This window comes from Sarcophilus harrisii, chromosome 5, assembly GCF_902635505.1.
Source record: "Sarcophilus harrisii chromosome 5, mSarHar1.11, whole genome shotgun sequence".
NCBI lineage: Eukaryota > Metazoa > Chordata > Mammalia > Dasyuromorphia > Dasyuridae > Sarcophilus > Sarcophilus harrisii.
In genome coordinates, this window is record NC_045430.1 from 169,544,627 (window position 1) to 169,567,402 (window position 22,776).

The window sequence follows — 22,776 nt, forward strand, 5'->3', positions numbered from 1 at the left end:
ACAACAGGAAAAAAAATTAAAAAAAAATTTTCATGACTGTTAGTGGCTATATCAAGTATAATACACAAAACCGTTTAGCAGGTGCATGCAAAGAGGCCAAGGGGCGATGGCGGCAAGAGCCTTCTGGTAGTCTTCTCCCAAGATGAGGAGGCAGGATGGATACTGTCTGCTCCCAGGTGACAGGCCGCAGCAGCGCTCAGTTTCCCACCACAACGCATGATCGAAGAAGCAGCGGGACCTACGGACCTGGCAGAGGTCTCGGGTCAACTCTCTCTCACTGGTGGCCCTGATGAAGAGGAGGCTGCAATGACCCGGGAGGCGGCGGCGGGGGTATCGGAGGTTGCGGCTGCATCGGGGGCGATGGGTCAGCGCCAGCCTCAGCCGGGGCCCGGGGCAGCCCCAGGGCGCTATCGTGCAACTTACGGACGTGTTTCTTGAGGTCAAAGTTCCTACAGAAGCCCTTGCCGCAGGTGGGACAAGTGAAGGGTTTCTTGTCGTTATGGGTGTGCATGTGGAAAGTCAGGTTGTAGACCTGGTGAAAAGCCTTGTTGCAGATATTGCATTTGAACTGCTTCTCCCCGCTGTGGGTCAGCTTGTGGTTTTTGTAATTTCCTGAGACAGAAAAATGACAGGAATATTACTCTGGACACCTAATTTGAAGGTGGAAAGGGAAGGGGACAGAGAGGGTAGGAAGGTGGTGAGAGTGGGAGCGATGGAGGCCAGAGACCTTCTGCAGCTCCCTTTGCAGGCAGCAAGCTGAGATCCAAAGCCCTTTCTCTTAACACTTCTTTGCTTTTTCCCCCCATCCTTTTAAATTTCATATTTTAAAAAAATCTAATGTTAAAGACTTTTACTTACTAATTTTAACGAAACGAATTTGTGCAATTGAAATGAGAGAAAACCCTGTTTTCTTCTTTTAATATGAAGCCGAACCCAACTCAGAAAAGACAGCAAAACATTGAAACACAAACAAATTCGCAAAATAAATTCGGGTGATAACAATCATCATTCTAAATGTGTTAAAACAAATTAATCTGAGCTCTCGGTGAGAGAGAATAGCAAGAGTAACAACAAAAAAGACAGCGGTTTTGTATTTTGTACCTTTTTGATGAAATCCTTTGCCACAGAATTCACAAACAAAAGGTTTGTAGCCGGCGTGTATCCGAGTGTGAGTATTTAAAGTGGAACTTCGGTTAAATGCTTTGCCACATTGGTTACATTTGTGAGGTTTTTCCTACAGAGAGGAGAAATACAGAAATCCAGATTTCTGGCAAGGTAACTAACAGTCTATTTTTCCCCCCTGTGTACTCCCATGCGCACACAAAGGCGAGAAGAAAAAACTCCCCAACATTTACTGAATTTAACCATTTCCAAGGGCCACTTTCGAACAGGAAACCAAAACGTGGAGGTCTAAAAACTTTCATTGAAAAGCTGGGGAAGGAGCGCTCGATCCCCAAATGGGCAATGCTACTTACCTGGGTGTGAATGATCTTGTGTCGACAGAGTGTACTCGCTTGTCTGAAGCCCTTTCCGCAAACTTTACAGACAAAGGGTCTGGCTCCTGTGTGCACCGGCATATGACGGGTTAAGTTATAATGCGCATTAAATACCTTTAAAGTTGAACACAAATTGAGCAGGTTAACGGCACTGGTATATTCAAGTTTTAACTGGGGTAGGGGTGGGGATCGGGGCCACGGGGGAGGGAAATAACCTTTTTTAAAGACAGCCCACAGCACAATATCCGAAAGCCCCGGTCTCCCAACTAAGCCAAACCAAGTACTTGCCTTTCCACACACTTCGCAAGTGAAAACTTTGGGTTTGCTGTTGGGAGAGCCTCGGCTGAATTCTGAGGTTTTGAAAGCAATTTTTTCCGAGAGGATCTGGGCACTTTCTTTCATGTAGTGTTGCAGCTGAGCCTGGGACAAGTCTTTGAAAGCCACTCCCGAAGGGTATTTTTCCACAGTCGGGACGACTAGTTTGTTTCTCTCTGCTAAATACGTCTTGGGTTGTGGGTGTAAAGGGGAACTGAGGAAATAGGAGGCCACTGGGTGGATGTTGACACTGGCCGACGGGTGACAGGGACCGTCGCCCCGGTTGAAATAGCACAGAGCCCCCATGGCATGGAAGGAGGAGTGGTTGACCACTCGAGGTCGGACCAATTTATACTGCTGTAGAGGCAAAGCGTCGCGGGCAAAGTCTCCCTTCAGACTCAACGCACAGTTCAACAGATCACTGCAGCTAAAGGACGAGGACGCCGGCGAAGAAGTGGAGGAGTCCAGGTTAGTTTTTCTTGGTTCCGACCCTGTCATCCCTGCTTTGGGGCTGGTATCGTAGGTCACCGGCACGAAGGGAATCATGCACGGGATCGATGAGTTGAGGTGCAAGGAGTGCTTGGGGTCTCCTTTGGGCACAGATCCCTGTAGGAAATGGGGGACGGGCATAGACTTGGGTTCTGGAGTCCTGGCCATTATTCGTTCAATGGAAAAGGCGAGGGGTTTGGAAGCGCTGATCATGTTGCCTCTAGCCGGCAGGCTCTCTCTGGACGGAGGAGTCGCTAAGATTTTTGTGGTCGGGTGATGGGAACTACAATCCATGTCTGCCTTGCATGTATGAGCCGGGTCCAAGCTGCTACCGTAGACGCCTCTTTTTTCCGTCTTGTCACTGATCTGCAGATTGGAAGACGATCACCATCAACACCACCACCATCCTCCTCCTCCCCCCCAGCATCACCAGCCGAACCAGCCTTCCCAGCCCAATGGACTCATGCCAGCCCATCGCAGTTTACTTGGCGTACCAATGACTCGGGGACAATCACTACTTATTTCTATCAATAGAAAGTGTTGTGTCAATAACGCAGCAAAGATCTCGCCAATCGTTAACTTCCAAGAGGAGAAGGTAAACTAGATAATTGCTCAATTCGCTTCCAACAGTCAACAGGAAAACTTTTTTTTTTCTCCTCTTCAGTAAGCGACCACTTTTCATTGGTGAGTGAGACTTCCCCCGCCCAGAAAAGGCGGGGGCGCTCTCCCGGCTCCTGCCCTCCTCTCGATCTCTGGCGAGCTCAGTCGTTCTCCGGCGCACCCTTCCTCCCTCCTCTCCCTTCTTTTTTCTCTGTCTTTTTAATTCACAATCTGCTTAACCAGGCTTTAGAGGCCAAGCAAATCTGAGATCAATTTTCTCGTTTAGCTCTAAGTGACATCATCTAAAATCATTGTGCAATGGCTAAATAAGGAAACGGAGCCTAATTCAGGGGCAAACGCCAGGCTATATTTATCAAACTCCGTGCTGCAGCAAGCGGCCGCTGTCCCAGCCGCAGCAAGCGCAAAAGGAGTTCGTGGGTTTCCTTGCGCCTTTCCAGCCCTGAACCTGATGGCGCCGTTTGGCTGCCTGGCATCTGCTCGGGTTGCCTCGGCTGGGCTCTGGCAGTGGCTTCTGCCTGCCGCTGCACCTGACTCTCCGCAGCCTCGCGGTGCTCTCTCCCTGGGCGGGAACCACTTCAGGGCCAGAGGGTTGGACTTATTGGAAGACCCCAGTCAGGTAAAATACCCCCGGGAGTGAGAGGGCCCCTGAGCACTTCATGTGGACGTGTATGCTTTTGAAACTAGAGTGCCATCCCGAGCACCCCCAAGTCCATAGAAAGTCGAGGGCCCCGCTTCTCACAAACTCCAAGTACCAGGAAGCTTTACGAAAACAAGATTTTTCTCTCACTTCAGTACAAACACGCGCGCGCGTACACACACACACACACACACACACACACACACTGACATGCTCTTACATATTGACACACTGACAAGGAGACAGGGGAGGGGGCGCTCTTATTTAACCAGCTGTCACTCAGCTAAAGTTCTCTTGTTTTTGTCTTTAAGTGCAGCACGCCTAAATAGAGAACGGGACAATTCGTTATTATTTCTACCCCTCCCCCTACCCAGGACCAAAGGCGCTCAAAGCCCGGAGGACTGTGGGCGGAAGCCGCGACCTGGGGGCTCTGACTATGGTACCTGGGGCAAGAGAAAGGCAACCCACCAAGCCGGAGAACGAAGGCCGAGCAGCCGGACCATCTCGTAGCCAGCAGAGTGCAGTGGAGACCCTGACCTCCGAGCGTTTGCTCCAGTGTGTCTCCATCCCTACCCTTTGGTGCTCTCCCCTACCCAGCTGGGTCCCAGAGCAGGCCTTGGACGAAGCTCGCATTTCCATCCTTGCGCGCGGCAAGGCAGGTTGCTGCTACTCGGGGTTCTGTGGAATAGGAGGCAGTTCCTCGGCCTTCGTTCCACTCTGAGGAGAGGGCATGTGGGTCAAGAGATCGCTCGGTTCTTCCTAAGACTGGGAGTGGCTGGTGTGCTTTGAAGAGAAGAGGGCTACCTTTGCGCTGCGCCTCCTTCCCCAGTGGTTCGGTTCCGAGGCCAGAGAGAAAGGTGAGGGACGTTACTAATGCAACTCAACTTGGCTGTGTATGTGTGTGTGTGTGTGTGTGTGTGCGCGCGCGTGAGTTTACGGGCCACGATGGGCACGGAACTCGGCTGAACTCGCGCGACCTGAGGAGCAGGCCTTGTGCAAGAGAGATTTAAGAATAAGGTATTGGTGCTAACTTGCCGAGCTTTTGATTGTAGTGGGATAAGAAAAAAAAAAAAAAAAAAAAAAAGGAAGGAGGGACGTGTTTGGTAAAGTCGGGGTAGGGGGGTAGGGGTAGGGGGATGGTCGTAGCACTAGTCGTTTAGGGACTAGCATGAACTTGCTTTTCTTCAAAGTCCCACAAAACAACGCGAGGGCCAAGCCTTCCCTCTTTCCCACTATGTCTTTTCTTTTTGATTGGAAAAGGTAAAAATTCGAGGGGCCCGGGCCCAAGCTAAGAAAAAGCCAACTCTAGGATTATTGTACTTCTAGCGGAGGAGCCGCTAGAGTTCTTATTCTCAGCAATAAGAAGTTGGGCCCGGGCCTTAAATATCTTCTTCCCTGCTTTTTTCCCCAGCTACTTCTTGTACTTTGGGCCTTATCTCTGCATCAGCCGCTGTCCCCTCTCGCCCCCATCAGTTCAGGCGGGAGACTCCGACACGCACGGGAGACAGCAACACCCTACTCCCTCTCCCCCTGCTTATTTCTTTCACCTCTCGGTGAGTGTATCGCTGTGGTCTAGAGAGGAGAGAAAGAAGGGACGTGTGTGTGTGTGTATGTGTGTGTGTGTGTGTGTGTGTGTGTGTGTGTGTGTGTCCGCGCGCGCGAACCCAGGAGCCCGCAGGTTGAGTGAATGATAGGGACCTCGACAGGTGAGAGGGGGAACTGAGAAGCCGTAGGGTGGTAGTTCGAGAGCTACAGAGTTATGGCCCAGATGCGATTGTCTTCGCGAATCACTGCAAAGGAAGTGGTAACTCTCAGGTACCGCGGATGGTGGGAAGACTTGAAGAAAGAGCATGGAGATAGGGCTGGGAGGATTAAGAAGGTGAAAAGAGGGGAACGATATGCTGCCCCTCCCGCACTTCTGGGAGGTGTAAGTTTGGGACTGAGCCAGCTAGCTGGACTAAACTTAGCTCCTGGAGTTCATTCCGATAAGAGGAGCGGGACATCCGGAAGGACGACGTCCTGGTCTTTTGGAGGAATTCTTAGTAAAAGTTCCGACATTTAAAAAAAAAAAAAACCGTCAGGATGGTATTTTCTTTCCCTTTACTTCTGGGGCTGCTAGTCCTGTCTCCTCCCATTCCTCGCACAGACAAAGGGAAAAGCGGTGGGGCTGGGGGAAGGAGGGGGAGGTATAAAGAAGAGGAAGAGAAAGAGATGCCGATCCTGCGACAGATGGGTCGCAGTTAAGACTTTAATTACTGCCTTTTGGGGGCTGATCAGGTTCCTTTCCTACCTGCTGCTTCCCAGCATCGAAAAATCCCCTTTCTGTAGAACTCCCTCCAGCCCAGGGCCAGAATGAAGAAAATGACCAAGCAGCACAGTCGGGCATTGACTGGAAAGAGCCTGAATTCTCCCAGAGGAATTAACTTTCACAACTTACCCAATTGCGGAGTTTTACCTGGCTTCTTTGGTTGAATGTTTCCAGTTCCACTTCCTCTCTCCTCTCTCTCTCCTCTCCCCCCTGTAACCTAGGTAAATTTCTCCTTCAATGGATATTGGATTTAGAAAGAAACTTATTGACTGGAGGGGTGTGTGTATGTGTGTGTGTGTGTGTGGGGGAGGGTGATGCTTGTTTCTTACTTTAAAAAAAAAGTTTTTATATATTTAATATGGCAACAGCTTGCTTTTCATTGGTCTTTTCGGAATTTCCCTTTTTGACTTGTGTTTGAAAGTAAAATCTACTGCAGTGTTATTTGAGCAGTGTAAATATCTTAAAGCAGCAATTATAGCCTTCCATTAAGATAATGTTGGGCTTTTTTAGTCGTAAATGCTAAGGAGCTGCTGTGTAAATCAAATCTCCGTAATTCATTATTTGTTAATAGATATGTTCCTGTTCAGACCTTAAAGGAAAAAAAAAAAAAAAAACTTTTAATCTGGAAGACAATCAGAGACAGAGACAGAGAGAGGGAGAGAAACTTAAAGGTTAAACTAGAACTTTTACCCATTTCTTCCCATCCCTAACATTAAAAATAAAAAATAAAAAGATAAAGTAGTTCAGTATTTTGGCAGCTCCTTCTCCCACCCCACCCCCTCCACCTCCACAGCAAATCCAGGAGCCTCAAAAAAAAGAAACAAAGAAACAAAATTTGTTCAACTCTTAAAAATCCAGTTTATCAAGCAAAAACAGCATAAAGACAATGGGGAGGGGGTAATTTCTCTGGTAGTGATATAGTAGTTTGCATAGTTTTGAGGAATCTTCTTACTACACCCTTACTTCACCCCATCCCCCACCAGATGGCTAATTACTTGTTTTGCAGAAAATACTCATTTGCTTCTCCCACATTTTCACCTTCATTTTAAATCCTAGTTTGAAGTCTAATTCCAAGTTTATGGGTTTGTTTTGTTTTTTTTTTTCGGAATGAGAGATATAGTGAGATTACATAGGCAATTTGCTCCCCTCTCCATGTTAATGCATAAAGTACCTCCTCCTCTTCCACATCCCCCTCCTCCACACTCAGGTACTGAGTAAAGGCCTTTTAGGATGTAGGAGCAAAAGTTATCCTTATGTAAAATAACTTAATATTCTTTCAGGACCTGCTCCTGTTCTTTTCCTAGTTAATTGGTTTTGCATTTCATTCCTTCCTAAACTATGATCTTGGCATTGCTCACTTCCATAATTTTCATGAGATATCTAACATACATTTAAAACCCAGCCACAGGAAAATCCATCTCTTGTTTAGGATTAGTATAGTCTGAAATCAAAGGCGATTATATAAAGATGTAAAATACCAAATAATCCTTAATCTTTAATTTCTTACTTCTTAGCACAGTATATAATTCCGTGGTAATTTAAGAAATATAAAATGAATTGAAAAGTATAATAATTTTCAACCTTCTGCCACGTGTTTTAATCATTCCCTTGAAGTGTTTAACAGTTTTTACTCCCCTTTAATTCCCCCTCCCCTTCCTGGCTGCCCCAAGCATCTCAGAGCAGGTTGTGTTTCAGCCTTAATCAGAGAACAAAAAACAGTCTTCTTTCACTATGCAGCTTATTAGGTTCTGTGTAACTAGACAGAGGGAGGGAAGCGGAACACATATTATTATTAGGGATTACTTTTTCTGGGTAATTCTGCTCATCCATACGTCTGCCTCTTAGGGAAAAAAGTATCAAAGGAAACATTTTTTTCTTCTGAAGATCGAGGAACGTTTCCAAATACATCTAAGGATTTGATTCCTTCTTCTGCCTTTTTTTTTTTTATTAAAAAGAATTTTTTGGCTGAGTTTTAATTGGCAAAATTAGGAAGTGGGAAATAGAAAAGATACCAAGAAGTTATGGGGACAGAGAAATATCTGTACTAAATAAACGAAGACAGCCTTTTCTCAATGTAAATGGACCCGAAGGTTAGAATTTCAGAGTTATTAAAGCTACTCCCGAAGGTGTTAGTTCTAGGCTCTGGCGGAGATAGCAAAATAATGCATGTTGTTATTTCCTTTGTTTCACAGGTTGCAAAGAAACAAAGAGAGTAAAAATCTTCATTATTTCGATATTTTATATAGCGAATAAAGTGGGAAAATATGGAAGTCGGTACGGATCGGTTAGGTTAAAAGGTTCTTGTCTCCATTCCCTTTTTTTGGAGGGAGAGGTATTTGATCATTTTTTTTGGTTGTTATTATAATTGATTTTATACAGTTTAAAAAAATACTATTTAATAATAATAATAATAATAATAAAAATTTTAAAAAACAGCCTCAGTGCTTTAAAATCGTAGCATTTGAACATAAGGCCAATCCAGAGTAATGAAGCAAAATAAACTGCTGGTATACTGATTACATATACAGGCTATTTTCACAACTCATAAGTAAAGTATAAATTAATCATCCTTTCGGCAATCTTGGGAGTTGTGGTTTTTCTCCCTATCCGAAATTCAGGACATGTACAGAGTCAGAAGTATCAGAAAGAGAGGTTTATAGGTTGCCTGCAAGTTAATTAGCCTTTCTAAACTGCATAGAGTAGAAATCCTAGTCTGAGGAATCATCAGTTTTGTTTGCAGTAAATTCACACAAGTGATAGAATTCGGGATAAGAAAGATTGAGGTTCTTCTACATAGAAACCCACTCCTCCACATTCAGTAGTCAACCCCCAAAATAAATTGAGTACATAAAAGGCTGGGTAGAATCTGCCAAAAGGCTTTATCTCATTTTGCATGAATTATCCAGCATTCCCCTTTGGCCATTAAAAAAACAAACAAAAAAAAAACAAAAACAAAAAAAACCTCTAACTGCCGTCAGTAAAATAAAAATCAGATTCAAAGATTTCTTGATATCATCAAAGGCATATTAAAAAAAAAAAAAAAAAACCTTTACCTTTAAAAAGAAATGTCTATTTCTTTACCACAGCGTGAGAAATAAGGTGTCTAAGTAAAAATAAATGGTGTGGAATTACAGGAAAAAATGCTGATTTGAGATAAATCACAAAAAACATTCGTAAACGCATAAATTCGTTAGGACATTTCTTTCCTACTTTCCACTTCAGCATTCCCGGAATGGAAAGCATTCCATTCTTCCTCCACCTCGCAAGCCTAACTTCCTAAACACTTCCCTGATTTCTCGATAGATAGAGGTTGTGACTCTTTCCTCCATCCTAACAGGAGAAGCAGGAGATTAATTTCCCAGAGTCAGGGCAGAGAATTTAGAAAGAACACGCAGGAAACTTTCAACCTGGGTTGCTTTTATTACCTGGTGGTCTTATCGGGGCCAGTTAAACTTCATGTAAAATAAAAATGTCCTCTAGCTTTTTAATAAACACCTCCTTGTTTCTCACTCCTGATTCCAACTATTTGAAGTGTGGAGACAATAAGAAAGAATAACGTTTAGATGCTGATTTTTCTGGAAAAGTGTAGGGATGGGAAAAATATTAATGCTTTTTGCTATAAGGGACGGACAGTTTGGAGGACGAGGGACATAAAGCGAAATTTCAAACAGCCAACTTTATCTTCTTTTATTCTGTTCTCTGCAGGGATATTTAACGCAGAAGCTCCTCAGGTTGCGACCCAGAAGAGACAAAACTGGATGTGCTCAACACACTAATTTCCCAAGTCCAGATCTAGGTGCCTACGAACTGTATATGAATTTATAGATCCACTAGGATTCCACTGATGGCCGCTGACTAGACTGCAGGCCAGAACAATTACGAGATGCTACTCCTCCACTCCTTTTCACCCCCTCCCCTTTCCCGGTTTGCGCACGGATTCACTGGGAAGCCTCAGAATATCGGAGACTTTAAAAAAAAAAAAAAGTGAAAAAGACCCAGCAAATAGTTTCAGGAGGCAGCGGCGAATTTATTCTTAGTAAGAAGAACAAACTGCAAAAAGTTGAGGGACCAGTCTTTTAAATGTTTTCCTGTAGAATATTCAAAGATTCACAGAATCTGAGAGGTGGAAAGGATCCTAGTGGCCATTAAGTCCAACTAAGGCCTGTATAGGGAGCCCCTCTATGACAGGATTCCCCCCAGATATCCAAAACCTGACACAAGGGACACTTAATATTAGCTCAATTGAAATAATAAAAGCATGTATGACTCAGGCCTCTGTTTAAGTAACTAATTTGTCATCTGAGCATGAATGACCTGCTTTAGATTTTTAGGTAAAAGTTTTTTTAAACTACTTTGTTGGAATGAGAAATAGGGGATGGACACTTCAGTATAATCTTAAATTCCAGTTCCCATATGGTAGATCCACATGCTATAAGAATCCTTTGGTGCTGTTCCATTCCACTTCATAAGTTACTTAGGGTGACTCATTCTTATAGTCAGAATGGGGAAAGAGAATAGAATTTTCTTATGTAAGGCCCAACTCCACCCTGAAACTTGACCTTTCATTCTGGTTCAGTAGTCCCAATTCACTCTTCCCTCCTATGGTGTTGGGGAGAATATGAAGGGGAAATTCCCATTCCCCACAATCTCCCCCTCAATCTCCATTTCATTTCTTCTCAGTTTTCCTCTGAATTTTTCTACAACACAGCAGGTCAGAAGGTTAGGAAATCTATTGGTGTTATTACTTTTGGGGGAAATGGTAATCTTCTTTAAATATGATCTTGTATCTTATCAGGAGGACGCCTTCACTACCTCTCTTCTACTTCACCAATAGTTTCTTATTCTGGTGTTTGAGAAATGCTTAGTTCAGGATGTTGCATTGAGTATTACTGCTTAATAAAATAATAATTCAGAATTAAGTCCTACCTCTAAAGGAGTATCAGTATAGGAGATGACTTGAGACAGTGACTTTGGATCTAATCATGATAGTTTGGGAATTACTTTGGTGACAAAAACTCAGTTAAAAAGTTGTTCAATTTTTTTAAATGCTGAGAAATTATCTTTATTCCTCCTCCACATTTTTTAAAATCTATGTTCAGTTCCTAAACTTTATTGTGGTTAATAAAGTGTTCACATAATTTGATAAAGAGAAGGTAGCTGAATGTAAGAGAAATGACTATCCAATTTGTATTAATGTTGTACCTAAGGAAAAGCTTATATATGTATGTGAACTGCACAGAGATATGAATAAGGCTTCTTAACTAGACCTTTAGATGCAGAGGGTTTGAAGTTTTGCATGTTTGTGTGATGTCACTAGCTAACTGGAAGGCAGGAGGTACAGCCCCAAAGTTGCAATTATTTACAAAAAACAACAACAGCAACAACAAAAAACTTGAATACAAGGCTGAGTAAACCTTCAAAAGAATACCTGGGATTGATTCTTCTGGCTTGTGAAGAAACTAGAGTATCTCTAACCCTGCAATTGACAACTTATCTGAGCTTTGCATTACTGGAAACACAGAAGATATAAGCCCAAATGCCAGAAAATGCCATGTTATTTCATCATTGTATTCCTACCCCAGATGTGTTCTCTGCTTTGGAATATTATCCATAGCTTATTGCTTATGACACAAGAAATCTGGACTTTCATATTTGAGTCAGAAAGATGAAATGTGGAGGGAACTTGATTTTAATGATTGTGATTTCAATTTTTCAACCAACTAAAAATAGTAAAACATGTACTGATGGGGTAAAAAGACATGAATACTAATCAGTTGACTTCTTTCTTTTGAAACTGTTTTATTTAAGATTAATTTTAATAGAATGGTTCAAATTCTAAATAAGCAAAAGAGAAAGCAACTACTCAAGGAAATGTCCAAGGAAGTATTGTTCGTAAATACTATACATGATGAACTATATGTATAATGTGGTTTGTGTGTGTGTGTGTGTGTGTGTGTGTGTGTGTGTGTGTTTCATTAGTATAGGAGGAGTTTCCAATGCGGAATCTCCTTCTACTTATGCACTCAACAACTATTTAGTAATTTATCATCTCAAAAAGTTGCCTTGAGGAGTTTGTAAAATTGTTGTCTTTCTAGAGGTAACTCATTTAGGAAAACATAGGTGAGATGCAGAATTAGCACTCAGATTTCCCTGATTCTATAAATCTTTTATCTACTAAGCAGAGCTTCCTTCCATATATATAACACACTTATAAAAATACCAATCTGCCAACTTGAAGGTTGAAGGTGAGTTGTGGCAGTGAGACAGTTACAGAATGAAAAAGATTGTTGTCACATATGCCTGTTATAGTCTTCTTCCACTCAACTCATATTGTTCCTCTTCCTCTTTTCCCTTTTTCTGCCTTCCGTTTCTGATGGAAATTGGGAGATTCAAGTCTTAGAGCCAGTTTGCAGTTTCTTTTAAACTATTATTTATGGATTTTAGGACAGTTATAAGCAGAGGGAAAATTTTAATGATCATCAATTTCCTTTCTATCAAGCACTGACTGTGGGCACATTCTCCTGGGTCCCTTGGCAAAGCATTTCAGCCAACCTTGAAATGGATTTCAGGTTATTAAGTTACTTAGGCTTCATTAAAGAGCATGGTAGCTTCAATGTAAAAATATTCTTCTTTTGCTTCCTTTGTTCTGAAACTCTCAACATCCTTTTTTTTGCCTCCTTCCTCTCCCTTGCATCCTTCTCTTTTCTCCTATCAGCCAATTTTTTTTTCTTACTCCTTTCTCAATTGCAAAGTCAATGTGTTAAGTTTAGCATCTTCTCAACCAAACAATATGTTCACCTGGCTTATTCTCATTTCAGGATGGTTAAACACAAACCTTTTTGCCTAGGTAGACAGATTTTAATTTGGAAACAAAGTCTCCCAATAGTAAGAATTGGATTCTCATATATCCTCCCCTGCCTATAAACTGATAAGAGTTCAGAGAAATCTTTCCTCTCCTCTACACCTGAAAGCTATTAAAATAAAAACCATAGGATCTGTGATTTAGAGGTGAAAGGAATTCTAAAGGCATTTTTTTTTTTCAATCAGTCTGTCAGTCTCCTAGCACTTATTAAGTACTTATTATGTGCCATTAATTGTGCTAAGTACTGGAGATAGAAATAAAGATGAAAGATAGCTTCAGGGAACTTACAGTCTAGTGGGAGATAAAACATATAAACAGCTATGTACAAACAAGATATGTACTGGATATATTGAAGATAATAAACAGAAGAAAGTCTTCTTGCAGAAAGTGCCAGTTAGTAACAGACTTGAAGAAAAGTCAATGAACAGATGAAAAAGCTGAGGTCCAGGGAGGTTGAGACTTTAACCTTTATTGATACTAACAGATTCTAATTCAACTCCTCATAGCCAGTCCAGATAGCTGTTTTTTGTTGTTGTTGTTTGTTTTGTTTTGATCAATCTTTCTCCCTCAAAAAACAAAAACAAGAGGACAAAATAAAAACATCCTGTTCCATCTTTTAAGGAAATCTAGATTTTTGATGGCTTGAAGAAAGACTTCAGTTCATGTGTCCCTTGTCAGGATGAACCAATGAAGATGGAACTGAAGATACTTAACAATATAAGTGGAAATGGGGACCACTTTTAAGGGAAGGAATTCTCTCTGAAGGGGGGATGGTGAGGTGGGACTCAAATGATAGCATTATCCTCCATCTCTAGTAGTTTTTCTGTAAAATGGAACTGTCAAATCATGGAATGAGGCATCAGTTTAAAAGGGATTTGAAAACAAAACAGGCAGAAAGTGTGCATATTATCACATTATAAGTATGTTCTCAAAGTGTTATCTAGGTTGCCTAGGGACTTGTACATTCACAACTTTCTAATTTCATGCTTCAACATGAAAATGTTAATATATATAAGTATGGAGGATCTTTTTAGGATCTTTAGAATCCAAAGATAAGTCCTGACTCTTTGAGGCTTACTATCTGAATTGAATAGGGACACTCTTTTACCTTACCTCTATTAATTTGTGGATAATTCATACATATTTTCAACCAGACTTTAAATCAGATTTCATTTAGATGAAACAACACAGAATCCTTAAAAATGGCTTACATTTCTGAACATCTTTCAGATTTCAAAAGCAAATAGGAAAGGTTTTATTTTTTTAAGAATGATAATTAGTAACTGGAGCATGAATGAATAAGCTCCTTTTCCTTAGTAGATTGTGTTTAAAACAACAACAAAACAATGGGAAAGCAAAATTCCAATGGTGAATGAGTCCTCAGGAATAGTGTCATTCCAGATAATTTGTCTTTTGCTCTCTCTCCCCAAATTCTCCCTCCCTCCTTGGTTTTCTCGTTTACCTTTTGAGACCTCTCCCTTTCGACATTTTGTATGGTTAAAATGACCCTAGAATTCTGAACTTTTTGTGTTATGAAACTTTTTCTTAATAGGATGGATCCTTCCAACTGAACTTCTCAGACTAATATTTTGCTGTTCGCATTCATCATTGCAAGAAATGATACATTTCAGTTAGAGGTTAGTTAAAAAAATGATGTAGGTAGTGGTGTTGTCGGGGAACCTTTGAGATGTAATCATGGTTCCCAGATTAAGAGCCTTGTTCTTTAAGAATGAAACTAATAATCCCCATCTTCCTAGTCTCCTCTCCCAAATTACTTTTGACATTTTAACTAACTTTAAGAAAGCAAGAGCAAGTTTAATATCAGCAAGTTCTTTTTTTTTTTTCCTTTCCCCATCAAACATATTTATGTTCAGAAGATTCCGTGTAGTTCAGGATGGGCCCTTTTAAATTTTTGCCCAAAGACAAACTGACCTTTATTAGGGGTAGGCGTGGGGGCGGGGCTGGAGAAAAGGTGGGGTGTTCGTGAGAACAATTCAAAGCAGACCCTTCCTCTCGATTCTTTCCTGGGTCAGAGAAAAACGAAAGGCTGCGGATTATTGCCCCTTCTGAGATGGTTTCCAACCCCACTTCCCAAGCTGATCATGCTTTAAGTGTCACGAAATCGAGATATTTTGAAGGGTTGCAGTAATAGCACTCATGAACAGAGAAGATGAAAGGGTCTCGGAAATGCTTTGACCAGAAGACAAACACTGAAGCTTCTTTTCCGTATTTAGACCTCCCAAATTACTCCTCATGTTAAAAAGCAACGAGATAGACTGAATGCGCTTCACGGGCTGTTTTGCCCAGGCCCTTTCGGCTTAGGAGCTCCTCGCGGCATCATGAACCCCCCGTGAGCCTGCCAGTAGCTCCACATCGAGTCCGAAACACAATTCGAAAGGAGAGAAAAAGAAAAACAAAAAACGCATTGACACAAAAGGGGCCAAGGGGAGCCTAGAAGATTTTTAAAGTAGTGCCAACTAAAACCCGGAGACTTGTTATTTTCTAGTTTATTTGTTCTCTGTTTCAGCTTTCCCACTGAAGTGGCGCCTGCCTCTCCTCCAGCGCCAGCCCCTCTCCCAGCCCCTGCCCCAATCCCAGCCCAAGCGCAGACACTCCTCCAGGCATTCCGACACAATGGAGAAGTCCAGGCCGAGTTGGAATCCAGGATGTCTCAAGCCCTCCTATGACTTACACAAAGTGTTGGCAGCCTAATTACTAAAGCGATTTCTTGCTCAGTCTATTCTCCTGCCAAAGTCTTTCAAGCTGTAGCTCAAAACGAGACGCTTGCATGTTTTTCGTTTATCCAGTGGCCAGCCACCATCCAGGGCTTTGGAAACCCTGGGGAAGCAGCATATTTCAGGGCGGCTGATTTTTTTTTTTTTTTTTTAAATCTCAATGCACTTTTCAAACGAGTCTCTCTCTCCCTCTCCCTCCCACTGTCTTCCTCACACTCTCTCTTTTCCTCCTTGCCTCCCTCTCTGTCTGGCTCTCTCCTTCCTTCCCTCCCTCTTCCTCTACTTCCTCTCCCTCTCCTTCCCTCTCTCTATCTCTGTTTCCTTCCCTCCCTTCCTCCTTTCTTCTTCTCCTCCTCCTCCTCCTCCTTCTTCTTTCTTCCTCTTTCCCTCTTTTTCCCTCTCCCTCTTCCACTTCCTCTCCCTTTCCTTCTCCTTCCCTCCCTCCCTCTCTGTCTCCCTCTCCTTCCTCCCTCCCTCTCTCTCTTTCTCCTCTTTCTCTGTCTGTCTCTCTCTCTCTGTCTTCCTCACACTCTCTCTTTTCCTCCTTGCCTCTCTGTCTCTCTGTCTCTGTCCTTCCTTCCCTCCCTCTTCCTCTACTTCCTCTCCCTCTCCTTCCCTCTCTCTATCTCTGTTTCCGTCTTCCCTTTCTTCTCCTTCCCTTCCTTCCTCCCTCTCTGTCTCCATCAGTCTTTCTGTGTCTGTGTCTGTCCGTCTCTATCCCTCCCCCCCCCTCTCTATCTCTCTCCCCCTCTTGGTCTCCCTCTTCTCATTCCCTCATCCTCATTCCCACCGCATGTACTGCGCAGAAGCAAGAATGATGGGACAAAATAACGTGACTTTTTTTGTCAAAGTGTCCTCCTCATTCATCTTTTAAGGCGTAAAACGTTTTAATGAACACATTTTTTTAAAAAGAGTTTTCTCCTTAATTTGAAATTCACAATAAAGGTTCGAGGTCCTTCCCTTTTCCCCTTTCCTAATAGCCAACAATACCGGTGATAGATCAAAAGAAGCTTTCCAAAAAAAAAAAAAAAAAAAAAAAAAATCTTTCTTCCTCTTTTCCTTTTCTTATCTCTAAATCCTTTCATTTTTAGGGCAACTTCTGCTTGATAGCCGGAAGCAAAGAAGAATCCTTCTTTCCCTAACCGGCAATTAATCTCTATCCCTTTCCCCTTCTGGGCTAACTGTATATGACTTCTACTACTTTTTCTTAGTACATAAAACTTTCCAGATTGGATTCTGGACGACCGCAGGTGAGACCAAGATTTGGAATACCAAAGATTGTTTATTTTAAGATTGCTGATCATGATGGTGGGCATTGGAAAGAACACTAACAATTGAATTCTGACTAATATAATCGGTTTTATTAACGTCACCAGGCACTCTGCTTAACTGGGTGTTTCCTTTAAGCCACTCCAACATTCACTTCTTCCAGTGACTTATCAATCTAGTTCTAGAAGTTAGTGTTTTTTCCCAGGAAATCCTTGACAAAGAAACTCTCTAGAGATGAGATGTATGCTCTCGTGAAGCTTGATAGGAACCATATTCATTATTTGGTAGTTACATTTAAAAACATCTGTTCTCTTAAAAATCATTTCCTTGGAGTTGGAAATCATTGGGTTACTAACTCTGTGGTGTGATTTGAGGCAAGTGATTTAACCTTTAGAATGTCAGTTTTCTCAAGTGTAAAAGGAAGATAATAATTCCAATCCTTCCTGTGTCAAACAGGGTCCTTGTGAGAATCGAATGGGACAAAGTTATATAGAAGAGATTTGGCAAATATAAATAGAATGTAAATATAAGGCAGATAACATTACTTTTGCTATTTGAATCACCGGAACTTTTCATTCTTCTGAGACACAGAAATTTGGAATTTGTAGTCATACAGTAAAATTTGGAAAATGTTGTTTAGAAAGATAGACTTATGTCAACAAGCAGCTTGGGATAAATGAAAACAGTTTTCTAGCTACTGTCCTGGTTTCCTAGTCCTATCTCACTGTCTATCTGCAATGCTTGCTCAAGATAAATATACTCATAGACAATTTAAGAGGCTTCCCATCAAATTTCATGTCAATTTGGGCCATCCACAGTTTTTTATCTATTTGATTTTCCTTGAGTGGGTTGGTAGGTTAATCTCACTTGAGTGGCTATTGTTTTATTGAAAAGTCTCTATAATATACTGAGGTTTGATTCAAAACAATTCATCCCCAAATAGAAACATCTAGAGATCCCCACCTGTTAGAGTGATTTGCTCTTACATTTGGACCCTGCTGGAGGTCTATACCATTAAGTACCTTTGTTAAGGACATTTCTTTTTCCCTGTCTAATGCCTGGCTTAAAGTTGATATTCTGGAGGTAGTTGAACAAAATTATCTCTGGAACAGAGACAGTACTTGGTATAACACTTTTTGATTAGTTGATTGATAAATCTTTGGTCGCGTCTATCTTTGTGTAATTATAGCATATGAGATCTTGGAGAAACATCTTTAAGCTCACAAGTATTATTATTATTTGTAATTAAGAAACAGCACATTCCTTGTAAAAACAAAGTGTCTTGACAATTAGATATCCTAGTGGATGGTGTACTTTACTTAGAATCAGAAAGATTCTATATCCTTTCTCATATTTATTAGATAAGTTTCTCTTGATAAATTATATAAGCTCTCTGTTTCCTAATCTCTGAAAAGAGATAATATTACCTAACAAATTTGCAAAGATCTAATAAAATTATGTGTGTAAAAGTTCTCATCTAATTCAAATCTTTTTCCACTTCAGTCATCCTCCATTCAACTTGTCAAATTAATTTTTCTTAAATTCAGATGGCCTTCTCACTTTCCTAATCACTAACCTTCAATGGCTTCCTATTATTTCCAGAATAAAATAGAAAATACTCTGTAGAGCATTCAAATCTTTCCACTATCTGCCCTCCTCTTGGTTTTCTAATCATGTCACACCTTATTCCTCCCTCACCATCATATACTTTGTGACACCATGACATTGATGTCCTTTCTGTCCCTTACAAAAGACAGTTTATCTCCAGATTCAAGACATTTCCAGTGGCTTTCCTCTGCCTAAAATACCCTCTGTTCTTCATGTCTACCTCCTGGCTTCCTTCATTCAAAAACCCTATCTTTTACAAAAAGCCTTTTCTGATCCCTCTTAACACTGGTGCTTTCCCTCTATTTGTTTCCAATTTGTGATGTAAATATCTTGTTTGTACATTGTTGTTTTTATGCATTCCCCATTAGATTTCAAATTCTTTGAGAACAGGGATTGTCTTTTGCCTTTCTTTGTAACTCCAGTACAAAGCACAATATCTGACATGTAATAGGTGATTAAGAAATGTTTTTGACTGTGACTAAAGTATTTAGCAAACCTTAAACAAATATGTGTGTTAGCTATTATTGTTATCATAGTATAATCTCTAGACCTCTCCGTTAATTTTATTTCTGAAATTCATGGTCCCTTATAGAGAATTTACTGGTCAAGCCAGTTGGTTCCCTTTTCACCAACAGAGATATTCATGGTGAATGTAAGTAAGCTGAAGATATATTCCCATTAATCATCTGCACAAAAGTCAAGGACTTGTAAGAACAGAAAAGAAAGTGGCTAGGGAGAAGGATGAGGTGAATAATGGGTAGACAGCCTTTGTGGCCCTGGTAATCAAAAAATTCCATTCTTATAGATTCTCTGTGGAGGACCCTAGAAAGACAAGCTGAGATTTTCATTGAGTGACTGGGCACTGAGCATGAATAAATTTTCATACACACACACACACACACACACACACACACACACACACATATATATATATCCTATGTGAATGTAAATGTAATTTGTGTGTGTGTGTGTTACTTTTGATGCTTTGCCACGAATAAAACTCACTCAATCTTAAATTGATTTTTTAAAAGGCGCCAGGAAAATAAAACAACACCTGTTTTTGAGTCATTGCAGTTTTGTCTGATTCTTTATGATGACCCCGTTTGGGATTTTCTTGGCAAAGATACTGTCATGGTTTGCCATTTCCTTCTCCAACTCATTTCACTGATGAGGAAACTGAGGCAAATAGGATTAACTGCTTTGCCCATTGACACACCTGGTACGTGGCTGAAACAAGCTCTGAACTCAGGTCTTCCTGACTCCAGGCCTGGCACTAAACCACCCCCTAACTCTTCTAAATAGGCAGAGGCTATTAGGTTAGTTACAGACTTCTTACTAGCTATTCTGGCAAGAGAAAAAAAAGTACTGGCTCTGGAATCACAACAGGTTCATATCTCATCTCCTATGACTTTGGAAATTATTTAATCTTAATGATGGTCCTCCTTTTTCCTTATCTACAAAATGGGGGGTTTGGACTGAGTGCTCTTCCAGATCTCATCCTGCTCTTGATTTATCATCTCTACTCTTACTCTTGATTCAGGGGGTAGGAAATAAACCATGATGCTTGGTGAAATGTCAATTCTCAGAGACTAACTTCAGGTATAATGTTGAGTGTTATGTCCCACAAATTACATTTAGTGGGGCTGAGGTCATTGCTCTCTACCTGCATTTCTTAGCTTTAAGACTCTAATTCTGAGTCTCTTTTCTTAGCTCAGACTTCCTTTCCCCAACATGCTCATTGCAGAGTCTAGGACAGGAAATTCAAGTTCATTGGAGAAGTTAAGGACTTTGGACTTAGTAGTTAGTGTCTTTCCTTGGAACCTTTAAATGGTACTCAAGAAGAACTGTAATTGGAAAACAAAGTTACCTTTCCTCCTCCCCCCAACTTCCCAGCTCAAGTAGAATAGAAATTCTTTGCAGTCTAATGGACCTCAAATGGGAGTAAGGAGACTCAAGTTCTAAGCACAGTACTGTCAGAAATCCTGCTCCAGACATGCTGGATTCTTCTTGTTCCTGAGTATGTGTCCCTCTCCTCTCATCTCTACATTTATGCTTAAACTATTCCCTCTTTTTAGAATGCCTTCTCTTATTCTTTTTGTTATAGTTCTTCTCCTTTAAGCTCAACTCATGTCCCACAGCCTCAATGAAATGTCTAAAGATCTGTACTTGTCCTTAGCATTTTAAGATTCACAAAACCCTTTTCCATCTATACTATTTCTCTTTATTTTCACAGCAGCCTTTTGAGGTAGGCACTATTATCATCATCCCCCCCCCCCCATCATAGCCCAGGAAATCAACTGAATTTAAATGATTTATCTAGGGTCATTCAGCTAGCATTCTGAAGCAAGACTTGAAAAGTTTTTCCTGACTCCAGTGCTGGATTCCTTACCCCAAAATGCCTCATTTGGCACTTAGTTTGAATCTTCCTCCTCCTGTATTACACACTAGTATATATAGAAACCTTTCACCGGAGCTTCATGTAGTGCTAGGTTCTTCAAGGTCATGTTATCTAAGCATAAGCTCTTGCTGGGACTATCAAAGCAGAAAAGGCCTCCGGTGTTAGATGGTATGATGATGGGGAAGTATTCACTCCACGAAATTATAAATCTGTTAAGTAAAAGAAACTGGACTAGGTGTTCTATGCCCCTATTAGGCAAAGTTCCTTGAGCCCAGGGACATTTTTTTTTTAAAAATCTAAACTTTATTGCTCTCCCGGATCCCCCTACCTTTTATTGGAGTGTTTAGCACAATAAGAGCTTAAACAATATTTGTTGAATTAAGTCATTTTGTGACTTTGAGTGTCCTTCCTGCGGTAGGAACGGGAGACATTCTGCAGTTTTAATTTTTTAGTTAAAGTTTAAAAGTTCCTGGGGAAGGGCTGGTGACTCCACTTGTGTAGGTCTTGGGTGTCCCTGCACGCAGAACGGCTCAGATGAGGTGTCGAATTTCTCTTAGCTTTAACATTTTATGATTCATGACTCAAGTTCAGCAGTCCTGAGCCCTGGAAGGTAGGATGCTCCCTTTACACATTCTTCAAAGCTCGGTACTGGAAGTTTCCCCATACCACCAGTTCTAGGGTTTAGTGCAAAGGGGAAAGGGAAAGGAAAGGCGTTGATGTGGGTAGGTAATTGAGGGCTTCTTTCAGGGTGCTGCTTTGAGAGCTCTAGAGACAGTCTCAGGGACGAGCCACTCCCAAAACATTGGTGAGCAAACGTCTCCCCCCACTCCAAGTTAAAAATGGATTTATTAAACATGGAAGATGAGTGAAGATGGCAGGACTTCTCATCGGGCTGACTACATTACTTGGTTTAATAATGAGCATCAACAAAGCTAAGGCTGAAGGCAGTGGAGGGAGGGGGAGAGAACGCTTTGGAAGAATATCCCTAACGAGGGTAGGCAAACGTCTTTTTAGAGAGATCGATCCTTCCAGACCATTTAATAAGCAGAGAATTGGGAAATATTTAACAACAAAGAAACTGCTCCCAGTTCCCTCACCCGCTCCCCCTTCTCAGTCTTCTTGGTGATACAAGTTTCTGAAGTCTCATTCGGGATCTGGACGTCTTGGTTAGTCTGTGCGAACCATTGCCTCCAAGGCGGCCCAAGGCACCGCGCCGCGCACTCTCCGGGGTCCCAGATGCAGGAGGAGGATTGTGGACAGGGTGTGAGCTATCCGCGGGAGTCCCAGGGAGCTGGGCAGTCAAGCCACCCGCCTCTCCCGAGACCTGCTGGCGTTGGAGCCTGCAGATGATTTCTTTCATTTCAGGAGCTTAATAGAGAGTGATTTTTGTTACCTTTCGTAGCCTAGGTTAAAGCTCAGAAGAAAAAGGGAACGAGAGAAGCTGTGATTTAGGACTTTCTCCACACACCCTTCTCCGCTCCTGCCCCTTCCCTTCGGGTTTGTGAAGAAGCTATAAACATTTTTTTTTCCCCCACTTGGCTCTCTAACGCCACCTTTTCCGTTCGCCTCTTTTTTTCCTTTTCCTCTTCCTCCCTTTCCCCCTTCCTCTCCCTCCTCTTCTTCCTGAGTCTTGGAAGAGAAGTCTTTTAATATGAACACTCACCCCACCAGCATCAAGAGATCGCTTTTCCTGCCTTATCAGGGGTAGGGAAAGAAAAACTGCTGGGACTTGAAGAGGAAAAATCCTTGAAAGCAGAATGTAAGCCACAGCTGGATCCCCACAACTTTACATTAGGCCCTTTATGTTTCTTTCTTCTCTCCTGAATAGGCATTAATATTATTTTTTCTTTACAAAGCCCATCCTGTTCCCCTTTTCTCTCTCTCTGTTTTGTCATTTAAACAAACCCATTCATTTTCGATAACAGCGTGTAGCAAGGCTATTTTATCCTTATTCACCTAAATATGTGGAGTGGGGCAGTAAAAAAAAAAAAATGCTGGATTTGATGTTTGGATATCTAAATCCAAGTTTTGCTCTGGC

General features: G+C 41.6%; 1 protein-coding gene across 2 annotated transcripts; it reads right to left on the reverse strand.

The window, feature by feature from the left end:
• Nucleotides 1–274: 274 nt before the first annotated feature.
• Nucleotides 275–2,594, reverse strand: FEZF1 (FEZ family zinc finger 1). 2 transcript variants are annotated; one of them, XM_012551003.1, is made up of 5 exons: nucleotides 2,145–2,594; nucleotides 1,785–2,000; nucleotides 1,476–1,610; nucleotides 1,102–1,234; nucleotides 275–612 (listed from the first exon to the last, which is right to left on the reverse strand). In XM_012551003.1, exons 1-5 carry the CDS (start codon nucleotides 2,592–2,594, stop codon nucleotides 275–277), a joined length of 1,272 nt encoding a protein of 423 aa, XP_012406457.1. The 2 variants fall into 2 exon arrangements, with proteins under 2 accessions (XP_012406457.1, XP_003771610.1); XM_003771562.2 differs by having other exon boundaries at nucleotides 1,785–2,594.
• Between the last annotated feature and the right edge of the window lie 20,182 nt (nucleotides 2,595–22,776).